Here is a 13,875-nt window from a genome sequence, read left to right as displayed (position 1 = left end):
GTCGACCGGAGTGTGTATCGAACTCTGAATGCTCACGGGATACGGCTTGTATTCAGAACCGCTGCAAGGATCCTTGCCCGGGCGTTTGCGGATACAATGCCGAGTGCAGTGTGATCAATCATACACCAACGTGTACGTGTCCCGAAGGCATGATCGGAAACGCGTTTGAGCAGTGTTCAAGAAAACCAACGCCGCCAGTGCGTGATGATCCTTGCTATCCATCGCCTTGTGGATTGAATACGGTATGTCGCTCGTCCAACGGAAACGCTGTCTGTGAATGTTTGCCGGACTTCAAGGGAACGCCGTTCGGTAGAGGATGTTATCCGGAATGTACGATCAACTCTGATTGTCCAAGGGATAGAACATGCGTCAACAAGAAGTGTGTTGATCCATGCCCAGGCGTCTGCGGCTATAGAGCTGTTTGTCATGCGATAAACAACAGTCCTGTTTGTTCCTGCCCGAGCAACATGATCGGTGATCCATTTGTGGAATGTAAGGAAGCTCCCCCGAAAGATCCATGCAATCCTTCGCCGTGTAGAACGAACGGAGTATGTCGCGTTGTTGGTGGAAGAGCCGAATGTCAATATCCGGAGTGCGTCATCAACTCGGACTGTTCATCGAACCGAGCATGCTTTAATCAGAAATGCAGAGATCCTTGCGCAGGTGCTTGCGGAGTCAACGCCATCTGTAACGTAGTCAATCACTCGCCAATTTGCTCGTGTCCAGATCGCCATGTCGGGTCACCGTTCGTGCAATGCAACCGACAGATGGATCCGATCCCACAGCCAGAATGTACCGCCGATGATCACTGCACCAATGATAAGGCTTGTATCAATCAGCAATGTGTAAATCCATGTACGGCTAACAATGGCTTGTGTAATCTGAACGCCGAATGCCGAGTACAGTTCCACCGAGCAATCTGTACATGCCGCGAAGGCTATACTGGAAACGCACAAGTTGCATGCTACGAAATAGGCTGTAGAGCAGACTCGGATTGTCCAGCAACGGAAGCGTGTGTTAACAGAAATTGTGTAGACCCGTGCAAATATACTCAGTGCGGAAGAAACGCAGTCTGCCGAACGGATTACAATCACAACGCCAGATGTCATTGCATGGATGGTTACAGAGGCAACCCATTGACAGGTTGTACCCGACCAGAATGCACCAGAGATGACGAATGCCCCTATCATCTGTCGTGCCAGAACGAACAGTGCAGAGATCCATGCAACTGTGCACCGGGAGCTCAATGCAGAGTTGATAACCATCGTGCATCGTGTAGATGCCCTCCTGGATACACAGGAGATGCCAGCTTTGCTTGCGAAAAAAGTAAGTTTTGTAATTTTAAGACGACTTGTGAGACCTCATTCAAATAAATCACTTCTCTACTTGCAGTACCAGTTCGGGATCCCGATCAGTGCAAAATGGACGCCGATTGTTCAAGTAAATTGGCCTGTTTCAGCGGAGTGTGCAAAAATCCATGTCATGAAACTAAGCCATGCGCTGAACGTGCCATTTGTACGGTTCAGGACACACTACCTCTGCGCACAATGTATTGCGTATGCGAAGAAGGTTACGCAGGCGATGCAGAGAAACAATGTTCACCAGGTTTGTTGAATTTGCAATCCGCTAGCGATGACAACTGCATCCGCTTCTTTCAGTCTTCGCCACTAATCATATATGCTTACATTTACAGAAAATTCCTATATCATAACCTTAACATTTTCAGATACCGTTTTCTAGACCATCCTTAGCAAATTATTGTAACAAACTTTCCATGTCAAATGCTTACTAATTTTAGATCGCGAATCAATTTGATAACCTTGTAACTAATATTCACTTTTCCATCCAGAATCGACTGTTGTACCAGGTTGCAGTTCGGACGTTGAATGCGCTGCCACAGAAACATGCCGAAACCGAGTGTGTGTCAACCCATGTACGGAGTTCAATCCATGCGCCAGAACCGCGGAATGTTTGGCTCAAAGTCACAAGGCCATTTGCTCGTGTCCGATCGGCATGGTGGGCGATCCATTCCAGAACTGTTACCGCGAACCAGTGGTCACGGTCGAATGCACAGTGGATACGGAATGTGCAAGTGATCGTGCCTGTATCAACCAGAGATGCCAGGACCCATGTGCCGAAGGTAACCCATGCGCAGGAAATGCAGAGTGCCGAACACTGTACCACAGACCACTGTGCATGTGTCCTCGAGGCTGGGGAGGAGATCCGAAAGTACAATGCTACAAACGTAAGTATTGATGATGCCAGAGAAAAAAGAATAGATTTTTAACCGAACTTCACGTCTCTTGCAGCGGAATGTCAAAACGATAATGACTGTCCATACGATAAGGCCTGTTATAACGAGAAGTGCTTGAACCCGTGCACATACGGAGCAACGCAATGTGGAAGAGGAGCCGAATGTTTGCCGCAAGGCCATCGTGCCAACTGTGTCTGCCCGCCAGGTACTCAAGGAAACCCTCTTATTTCATGTGTAACAGGACTTTGTCAGTATAACGAAGATTGTGCTGATCACGAAGCGTGCGACCGATTGAACAGAGTTTGTCGACCAGTATGTGATGGTGAAACCTGTGCTGCCAAGGCTACCTGCATAGGCCGCAATCATCAGGCAACGTGCGAATGTTCTGTTGGAACGAGAGGCAATCCTTATGTTGAGTGTCTACGAGACGAACCAGAACCGGAGTGTAGATCCGATAGCGATTGTCGCTCGCAACAAGCATGTCTCAACAGCCGGTGTGATAATCCTTGTACACAAATCAATCCATGCTCGCAACAACAGACTTGCAGCGTTGTGGACACACTTCCGTTGAGAACGATGATTTGCGCTTGCCCATCGGATATGTTGGTCGATGATAACGGACAATGTAAACCAATAGTTGTGGAAGGATGCCGTACAGACAGTGATTGTCCGGATACGGATCGCTGTGTAAGAGGTCAATGTACGCTAGCATGCCGCGCCGAACCTTGTGGAATAAACTCATTGTGCGAATCACGTGGCCATCAAGCTCGTTGCGCTTGTCCACCAGAGTACGTCGGTAATCCACACATTGAGTGTACACCAGAAGCACGAGTACCCAGCTACAAGGAATGTACAGTAGACAGCGACTGCCCATTGGACCGTTCGTGTTTCAACGAACGTTGCGTTAATCCTTGCACTGGTGATGCCTGCGGACGTGGCGCCATCTGCCATGTAAAAAATCACAATGCTGTTTGCAATTGTCCGAATGGATATACCAAGGACAGAAACAATAACTGCATACCACGTAAGTAGACTGTTGAGGAATTCCACGGAGTCATGTCAGTCGATCCTGAGCGACCATTTCAAAAATATCTGAAACTTTGCACAGTTTTTCAATTTCATCTAAATCGTCATTTTTCGATATCAAACCTTCATATTCACTCACGACTAACTTTTCAGAAGGGTGTATGCTAAAACAGCTCAAAAATATTCTAAAAGCTGTACAGCAAAAACGGATTTTTCGATTGTTATGAATTTTTCAGCAAAGTTAGATAACTAAATGATGATTCCTTAGAAAATATACACTGTAAAAAATTTATTTTTTTACTTTAAAAAAATATGATTTTTGTCACAAAAACTCAAATATCTCAAAACCCTATCTTTTTACCAACGTTAATTTTTTAGGGGAAATGGCCCTTTATATCAGCTATCTACCATAAAATTTTGGTGATGGTAAACTGATAAACAAAAAAGTTGTGACATTTCAAACATTTCACAATTCTAGACTAACATTTGAAAAGGGCGGAACAACCATTGCGAATTCTCACTTGTTCCGTCTCTCCTAGGCGTATTTCAAAATTTTTATGCAAACTTTTCCCGTTAACAGACAGAGGGGAGTCAGATCTATCTGTTACTGGTAAAAGATTTCGTGAATAAGGGGGGGTAAGCCTAGGAGGGACGGGAGAAGCAGAAATTCGAAATGGCTGTTACGCCCTTTTCAAATGTTGGTCTAGAATTTTTACATTTAGTAACAAAAAAAAATTTTTTTCTGTGTAAATTATTTTGAGAATTATTTTTTGATGCTGATTTTATTGTAAAGGCTACCGCCTGAATTAAACAAGTTGTTTTCATGATACTTTTGTTTGATTATTCATAATTTCTATAGTATCTATTTGAAACTTAGACGCGATCCAGTGTTTTGATCAAAAATATTGAGAGTGTCATACTTTTTATTGTACGTGACTGGTGAAAAAATCCCTTGATAGTGTTGAAAAGCTGTTGATTATAAGAAAAATGGAATTAAACTTATTTTTAAGACAAAAGCTGTATAATAAAAGTTTTATATACGCGTATACGTCTAGTTTATCTTCAAAAAAATACCTCTTAGAGAACAGACTTTATGATCGGAAGAATGCGAGTAACTTCAACAACAACAAATGCATGAGAGTTACCTACCACGTGAAAATCCATCGCCCAGTTCACACTACCCCCACCTGGTGGAAATGTTTCACGAAATACTGCGATGTGCAATATCGTCATCAGAAGGCGCTAGTGTGAAACGTCAAACGCAAAGAAAAATGATGGGCACTCTTCTGGTTATGAAAGCCACAACCAAGATTCAAAATGATCGTTAAAGGCGTGGTCAATGAAAATTTCGTCAGTGTTACGTTTGTTTGTCTGTATACATACCATGACAATGCTCACGAAAAAGCAAAAAAAAAAATACTACCGCTATGGATATTAAATAGTAAATTTTTTCTTCAGCCAAGCAAACAACACCAAACTAGTCAGTTAAAACTAATAAGTGATTTTGTTTATTATAATCTAACGAACAACATGAACAGTCGCTTTCTCAAAGGTCTTCAACTCAACTCTCTCTTGTAGACCGTTTGATGAAAAAAAAAATGATCAAAGGAGTTACGAAATCTCACCGAAAGCACCATAGATAATCTGAAAGAGACTGGTTATGCCCAAATTGAATCCAAATTTACGCATTTGCACGTCCTGCCGTCTAGACTTTGACAAACGAGCCATCTGTATATCATCGGTAAAGCAGGGCGTAGGAAGTTCGAAAACGACAACAACTGAGAAATTGCCAGAAGTGCTAAGTGCAGAGAGTCATGTCACCGTACCATCAGCGACATCAGTTTAAACAATTAATCACGCCCCTTTTCAAAAATGCTTTGATATATACTTCAACATCTATACCCATTTCAATATTTTTAACGTTGCAAAACACGCTTTCAACATTCATTTTGAAGAAGAGGGAAAACACTTGTCCTCAAATGTAACAGCAAATAATGAATAAACGACTAATGCGCGGAGGGCGTGATAAAATCGGAACATTACTGTACATATAATATACATAATACATAATAAAAACAGCTTGTTTTACTCACGCAAGGCCATTAACAATAAAATCAGCATCAAGCTGCGATTTCCGGCCGAAATAAAGGCAGGAACAAATCTCATTTTCTTCTTTTGTCACAGCGCTCGTTGACTCGTTAAGGGGGAGGATGATAAATAATAAATGTATTCGATGGAAAAATATCCAAACAATTAGGCAACATAGATAAACTCATCGGATTTATTAAGAAAGTTTCTGTGGAACTCGAATTACACCTTAAATTTGTTGATTTTCTTGAACATTTTATTTGTGCCCCCCTCAAAATGTTGAATTCCGACCAAAATTTTCCGAGGGGGCGGTGACATAAGAGAAAATCGAAATTTGTATTAGCCTAATTTACACTAAAAAAAAATTATTACTAAATGTGAAAATTGTGGAATGTTTGAATTGTCATAACTTTTTTGTTTATTAGTTTATCATCACCAAATTTTTATGGTAGATTGCTAATACAATGGACCGTTTTCCCTAAAAAAATTGCGTTGGGAAAAAGATAGGGTTTTGAAATATTTGAGTTTTTGTGACAAAAATGATATTTTTTAATGTTAAAAAATATTTTTTTTCACAGTGTATATTTTCTTAGGAATCACCATTTAGTTATCTAACTTTGCTGAACAATAAAATCAGCATCAAACTGCGATTTCTGACCGAAATAATTTACACAGAAAAAAATATTTACCAAATGTGAAAATTGTGAAATGTTTGAAATGTTATAACTTTTTTGTTTATTAGTTTACCATCACCAAATTTTTATGGTAGATTGCTAATACAATGGACCGTCTTCCCTAAAAAAATTGCGTTGGTAAAAAGATAGGGTTTTGAGATATTTGAGTTTTTGTGACAAAAATGATATTTTTAATGTTAAAAAAGATGTTTTTTTCACAGTGTATATTTTCATAGGAATCACCATTTAGTTATCTAACTTTGCTGAAAAATTCATAGCAATCGAACGAACCATTTTGGCTGTACAGATTTTTGAATATTATTGAACCATTTTCACATACACCCTTTCGAAAAGTTAGTCGTGATTCAAAATAAAAATTTGATATCGCAAAATGGCGATTTAGATGGAACTGAAAAACTGTGCAAAGTTTCAGTTCAATAGAAAATCATGAATTAAAAAATTTCCTTAATTTTGATGCTGTTGCTTGGAATCGCTCTGTTATTAACCTTGTCTGCACAATTATTCTAACGCATAATCTGCTTCTTTTACAGCTTCCGCCGACCTACCCAAGTGTCAATCGAACTCAGACTGTACCTCAAGTGAAACGTGCGTCAATGAAATCTGCGCAAATCCATGTAACTGCGGACAGAATGCAGACTGTTACGTCAAGAATCACTACCCGGTATGCAGCTGCAAGCCTGGATATTCCGGTAACGCCCAGTTCGGTTGCTTCAAGCTGGGATGCAGCGCAGACAGCGAATGTGCCAACGACAAGCAATGCTTCAACGGCGAATGCCTGAACCCGTGTGCTTTGGAGAATCCTTGCGCCTTGAATGCTGAATGCTACGGTGACAAGCATCGTGCCGTTTGTCGTTGCTTGCCTGGACTGGAAGGTAATCCGTTCGTACAGTGTAGACGAGTGGAGTGCCACTTTGACGGAGAATGCCCGGACAATCGAGCATGCGTACAGGAACAATGCGTTGACCCCTGTAGTGCGATGGCACCATGTGCTCAGAACGCCATTTGCTTTACTCGTGGTCACGCACCGCACTGCAAGTGTCCCGATCATCTACCAGATGGCAATCCATTCTCGTATTGCGAACGTAGAGTCGTACAACACAAGCCGGAATGTACACTGGACGTAGATTGCCCAAGTCGATTGGCCTGTATCAACAACAAATGTGTAGATCCATGTAAAGAACTGTTGCCTTGTGCCAGGTCAGCTAAGTGTACAGTGCTGGATTCGGTTCCAGTGCGTACCATGGTCTGCGAATGTCCTGAACTACACGTACCCGATGTAAATGGCGAATGCAAACGCATTGTTTTGCAAACACCACCGGAGTGTACCAGCGATTCGGAGTGTTCGGACAGAGAGGCGTGTATCAACCGACAGTGTAGAAATCCATGCAACTGCGGAGAGAACGCAATGTGTACAGTAAAAAACCACAGAGGAGTCTGCTCTTGCGAGAATGGCTTTGAAGGAAACCCGAATATTGCCTGCCGAACAATTGGCTGTCGAGTAGATTCGGAGTGCGAATCAAGCAAGGCATGTATCAACGGAAACTGCGTAAACCCATGCTTAGACAACGATCCATGTGGAATCAATGCTGAATGCTATGCAGTTGCAAACCGCGCTGAATGCAGATGCTTGAGTGGATATCGCGGTAATCCGGTGGTGCAGTGTACGGTTGTCGAGTGCCGCAGCAACAACGATTGTCCTAACGATAAACAGTGTCGTAATACACAGTGCGTAGATCCTTGTATCTACGACAGCTCATGTTCACCAAGAGCAGAGTGTAAGGCGCAGAATCACCTAGCAGTATGTAGATGTCCACCAGGATTGGTAGGAAATCCTTATGTGGATTGTCGACCGGAGATTGTACCGGAGTGCGTATACGACACAGAATGTCCTTCGCATCTTGCTTGTATTGAGAACAAATGCGTGGAGCCATGTGGAGTTCTACAGCCGTGCAACCTACCAGCCAGATGTGAAGCCATTCCATCTTCGCCTGTAAGAACTATGATTTGCGTCTGTCCAGACGGTTATGTTAGCAGTGGAAGCGGAACTTGCAAACCAGTCGTCAAGTCGGGATGTATTTCAGATTCAGACTGTTCGAGCGATACCGCGTGTATCAACAGCATTTGCAGGAACCCTTGCAACTGTGGACCAAACGCCGAATGCAGAATCAAAGACCACAAACCGGTTTGTTCGTGTAAACAAGGATTCGACGGTAACCCAGAGATTGAATGCGTCAAGATTGAATGCCGAGTAGACGACGATTGTTCAGGACAGCATTCTTGCATCAACCGACAGTGTGTCCCGGTGTGTTCGATTGACTCCTGCGGTAAACAAGCCGAATGTTATGCACAGAATCATCGTGCGATTTGCGAATGTTTGCCAGGATATGAAGGAGATGCACGAATCAGCTGTAAACTGCTAGGATGCCGTGCTGACTCGGACTGTCCATTGGATAAGGCATGTATTAACGGAAAATGTGACAACCCTTGCGAAAGCCAAGCAATTTGTGCCCAGAACGAACTGTGCCAGGTGTATCAGCACCGTCCGGAATGTGCCTGTCCGCCACCATTCGAAGCAGATCCTATCAGTGGATGCGTTCAGCGAGACGATCGGTGTCGAACAGACGGAGAATGTCCATCGCAGACGGCCTGCATCCAAGGAGAATGTGTCAACCCGTGCAACGTAACAGAACCATGCGGCGTCAACTCGATGTGTAAGGTTCTGGATACGCTGCCGGTTCGTACGATGATTTGTGAGTGCTTGCCTGGTTACCAGGGTAATGCAGCAATTCAATGCGACAAAAGTAAGGGTCTCATACGGTAAATTCTAAGAAACTCTTATTAATCTCTTGCTATTTTCCAGTGGCTCTTTGTCCAACGGATCGAGGTTTCATACGAAATGCCAACGGTGAATGCAAATGTCCACCAGGTTACGGTCTGAGTATTTACGAAGACTGTCAAATCTGCCGTGAAGAAGATGGACTGAAGGTAGATCAAGCCGGACGGTGCGTATGTGCCTTGGAACGAGGAATGATCATAGACGAGCGGGGACGCTGCATATGTCCAATCGACCACGGCTACCGTTTGACGGAACGTGGCGAATGTGTCCGTACGGCAGTTCCGGAGTGTACACGCGACAGCGACTGTCCAGTGTACAGATACTGCAATGAACAGACCCGTACATGTGAAGATCCTTGCGCAACCAAGCATTGCGGAACGAATGCTCTCTGTAATGCAACGAACCACCAAGCTGTGTGTCAGTGCATTGCAGGATACACTGGAAATCCAGAGCTACATTGCAGTAAGTTGACATTGGCTGGGGCTATTGAATGAGTTCTGTTTATTAATATGATTTCTTCATGAATAGATCAAACAACCAATTTCCGAACGGACTTCCCACAACCGGACATGCAAGTAACGTGTCAGGCTGATGGTGTCCAGGTGGTAATCGACCTGATGGAGTCCAACTTCAATGGAGTGCTCTACGTGAAGGGCCACAGCAAGGACGAAGAGTGTCGACGCGTGGTTAACCTTGCAGGAGATTCGTCCCAACGGACACAGATATTCAAGGTTCACTTCGGCAGCTGCGGCTTAATTCACGTAAACGGTGTTGCCAGTTTCATACTGGTGATACAGAAGCATCCGAAGTTGGTGACGTATAAGGCCCAGGCATACCACATCAAGTGCGTCTACCAGACAGGCGAGAAGAACGTCACGCTTGGATTCAACGTGCAGATGTTGACGACGGCCGGTACCATTGCCAATACCGGACCACCGCCAACCTGTGCCATGCGGATCGTTGCCTACAACGGCGAGGAGATCAACTCAGCCGAAATTGGTGACAATCTGCGGCTGCAAGTCGAAGTTCAACCAGCAAGTGAGTAGTTTTCATGGAACGATCGATTGAACTTTCCAATCTAATTAAAGTAAGACTACGGGAAGATTTCACGATTAGGGATGATAACGATTAAGACCTCATTACGGTAAAGATTATGAGATTCTATGCATGCATGCATCATTTTCAGAGTATAGAATGTTAATGATGAATCAACAATCAAGGCCTTTATAAATAAAACTTTTCCACCTTTACTCTCCAGCCATCTACGGTGGATTTGCACGTAGCTGCGTCGCCAAGACGATGGAGGACAGCGTTGAGAACGAGTACATAGTCACGGACGAGAATGGCTGCGCCACGGAACCGAGCATCTTCGGCGACTGGGAGTACCAAGCGGAAACCAACAGTCTGCTGGCCAGCTTCAACGCGTTCAAGTTCCCATCGAGCGACAACATACGCTTCCAGTGCAACATCCGGGTATGCTTCGGCCGGTGTCAACCGGTCAACTGCCACGGAGCAAATGCATATGGCAAGCGCCGACGACGTGCTATCACCGATATGAACGAAATCGAGATGATGCTCAACAGGACTCGACGGGCCACCAGCAGCAATACAGCGCTAGCTTCCGATGACACACTGGGTATCGAGGGAACACTGCGAGAGGAGATAACGATCCAGTCGAATGCCATTCTGACGCTGGAGAGAAGGGAGGAACGTTCCTACGATTCAGACAACAGTAAGTACCGAAAGATGTATGGGCCACAACGCAGAGTACTAAAACATCCATCTTTTATCATTTCAGTAACTCCCGCCGCTCAACGTGTCGAAGATATTTGTGTGTCGATGATTGGACTTATCATTGCATTGGTAATAACAGCGCTGTTGGCACTGGTGGCCGTGGCTGTGGCAGTTTCCTGTTGGCTAATGGCCTACAGGAGACGTCCAACGGTAACCGGACCACTGCCACATCCGCCGGAATTTCCGAACCCACTGTTTGCCCACCATGAACCTTCGGAGCCCTCGCACGACTACATGACATAAGTAATAGACTGCGTGCAAAGCTCCAAGATGGGCAACACTGTAAATGTCAACTCGTTAGAAGTAAACAAACTACAAAACAAATCTGTGAATAATGTCAAGTATCGCAAGTACCAAGAATACAACGAATTCGAACGAAAGTAGAAAGACTAGGATAGGAAAGATGAACAATGTAAATAGATACTTTATAACTCTTACTTCCATGCTGGACAGTGACACCCTTCGATCTACGGAAGAAACGGTGCTCTAACCTCAATGCAACTACCCCAGATGCTGTCCATTATTGCTTTACAAACAAACGTGACAAAGCAAACAACCCTAGGTCGTAGATCGTTTTTATTATGGAATAACTGGGAACACTGTCACTCGGGATCTAGTTCCACAGTGTCGTTCTCGCAAACGAAAAACTAGTTCACCTCATGTAAAAAGCAATTTATAGAACATCGAGAAACCTGACGACCGTAATGCAACCTCAACCTCGTTAGAAAATAGAACACCATTTGTCTCGTTTCTCGATAAACCTACTCAAGCGTAAACAGCTGGGAACAGTGTTGCCAGATTCTCCGAACCTGCCTCAACACCAACCCGATTGACAGTATTCCCCTTAGGACAGAATCGCGTACATCTCCTCCGCGGGCCGTTGCTAGTCTTTTATTTATTAATGTTATTATTGTATTTAGTAAGAGATTAAATCACTTTTCTTTTACGAAAAATCAAACTCCTTCGCTACTTGAAAATGCTCCATTTTTGTGGTGGAGGGTCCCAGTTCTAGTTCCGTACTATTTTCTGTATTTCTTCTTGATCTATTCGGCACAACCGCAAAGCAACTACACTATCGTGCATTGCCATACATATTGTTCACAGAAATTTTCTCTCCAAACTCTTATTTTTGATCTTTTGCACGCAAAATGGACAATGTTATCGGTGTTATTTTCTTAATATAATTGTTTTAGTTGTAATTTATTGGAAATTTTATGAATATACAGAACAAAAACGAATAATCTCGGCCCCCGGAGGATTTGTCTTACCTATGTTAGTGAAAGTAAACAAAAAAAACGAGAGAAATTTATAGTTGAAACGTTAATTGTAATATAAAAATGAAAAACAGAACGCACCACGTAGTCATTTTATAGCTAATCTAATCTCAATGCGAGAATCATGAACGAAACATACGAGATTTTCGTTTCACTTAACTATACATAACTATCGAATACTGCCATTTCAAAATTCATCAGTAGTCCAGCCCAAACTTTACTCCACCAAGTAACTAAAGGCAAATATATATGACCAATATCTGAGGAACAAAGATGTGAAAGAAGCAGCGAGCTTTCAGTTATTTTTGTTTCTCGGGTATAATCTGTACCTTGTTTTGGTATTTGCGGAAGTCATGTGAAAGCTTGAATACCTCGTTAAATTCTCAATCAAAAAAAAAGTTCAGAAACAATACACTGCTAAATCGTTGAAAACTTTATACTGCCTTTTGAAAATACTGAAGTATGTCCCCTAAATCGCTTGTTTTCTAGTTATCCTAACCTAATTGCACGTCTCCAAGAGACACAACCGTGGCAGTGCAAGCCTATTTCCTTGTAATATTTTAGAGTTTAGCATATTTTGGCAAAATTCCCCCTCTGGTTGTTCTTTAAAATGGCTACCTAGGCCGCGATATTTATGTTTATAAACTATAAACTGATAACAATGTCAACTATTAAGACTGGATTAACATTAATTGAGGTAACGAAAAAAAGCGAAAGTAAAAGAAGCACTATATATTTCCCAACTGTTCCAGCACGACAGTCTGCGCGCGATTTTTTTCCCAGTGTAATATTTTTTTAATCGAAATGTAAAATTAATGCGAAACATGTGAGCATGTCACCTCAAAGAAAACGTTAATAAAATGAACTAAAAAAAAAAGATACTAATAATAAAAACGAGTAGTTTTATGTTCACGCATTCCGAAAATAAGGACTTCCTCCTTCGTGTTTTTATAAAAGGCAATTTAATTTTAAAGCCTGTATCCGCAATAATCGGGACACAGAAATACACCTGTAACTCTGCAATAGATACATTAAAATTGTTCAAATTCGGCCTCATAACATCTTGAGATGTGTTCATTTCACCTACAAAATTTCATGTGGATCGTTGCAGTACTTTTTGTTGTAGCGATGAAAGAGTAGAATGTGCGCCTTTGAATTTTGTACAGACCCTAGTTTTGCTTGCCAGCGCTGTAACTTTTGAATTCGGCGAAGAAAATGGCTGAAATTTTGAACACAAACCTCTCAATCTACATTTGTTGCATAGGCAAAATTTCAAAAAAATCGATGCACTATCAACAATGTTATAGTCGAAACATGTATTGGGAATGAACGTGATTTTAGCCCCTCAGCAATCAGTCAGCACCCTTTATTGTTTCGATTGTACTATTGAAAGTACTATATCAATAATCATCAAATTTTGCAGGCATAATATACACGTAATTAACTATCTTCTGTAAAAATTTCATGAAAATTGGCAGGGAAATTCAAAAGTTATGAATAGGCAAACATCACACATGAAAAACACGAACTTTGAACACACGATTTGATTTGGATTGGCCGAAGAATTTGGCCGACTTTTCGAATGAATACCTACGATCAAATCATTTTTTTACCATCCTATGTACCATCAGAAAGCCGGCTCCAAAGGCACGTTATCCTCCATTTGGGATATTTGTGCCATTAGTGTCACGTAGAAGGTGTGCCTGGAGATTGAATTCAGGTTGTGGCCGAAATAGACTTGGACTAGACGGAAATAAAATTCGAGGGACAGTTAGGTATTCAATCTTATTATTTTAAGGAAATTATAGTTCTTTCACAATATGTTTGCCTTTCGCGTACACCAAAGTGTGCTGAAAGACTATATGTTCACTCAAAAAACGACTTTTCGATAGAAGACTCGGAGAGTCG

The 13,875-nt window shown here is 42.5% G+C and overlaps 1 protein-coding gene across 1 annotated transcript; it reads left to right on the top strand.

Moving 5' to 3' along the window:
- LOC115257965 (neurogenic locus notch homolog protein 1) lies at window positions 1–12,861 on the top strand (the record flags this gene model as incomplete). The annotated part of the gene is given in 9 exon segments (XM_062851412.1): window positions 1–1,326; window positions 1,393–1,605; window positions 1,850–2,245; window positions 2,310–3,278; window positions 6,594–8,864; window positions 8,924–9,361; window positions 9,428–9,937; window positions 10,158–10,631; window positions 10,698–12,861. Coding segments are annotated over 9 exon segments (6,836 nt in total), but the record flags the coding sequence as incomplete, so codon positions are not given.
- Window positions 12,862–13,875: the final 1,014 nt, after the last annotated feature.

Source organism: Aedes albopictus, chromosome 2 (genome assembly GCF_035046485.1).
Source record: "Aedes albopictus strain Foshan chromosome 2, AalbF5, whole genome shotgun sequence".
Taxonomy (NCBI): Eukaryota; Metazoa; Arthropoda; class Insecta; order Diptera; family Culicidae; genus Aedes; species Aedes albopictus.
This window is presented reverse-complemented; position numbering and strand designations above follow the sequence as displayed.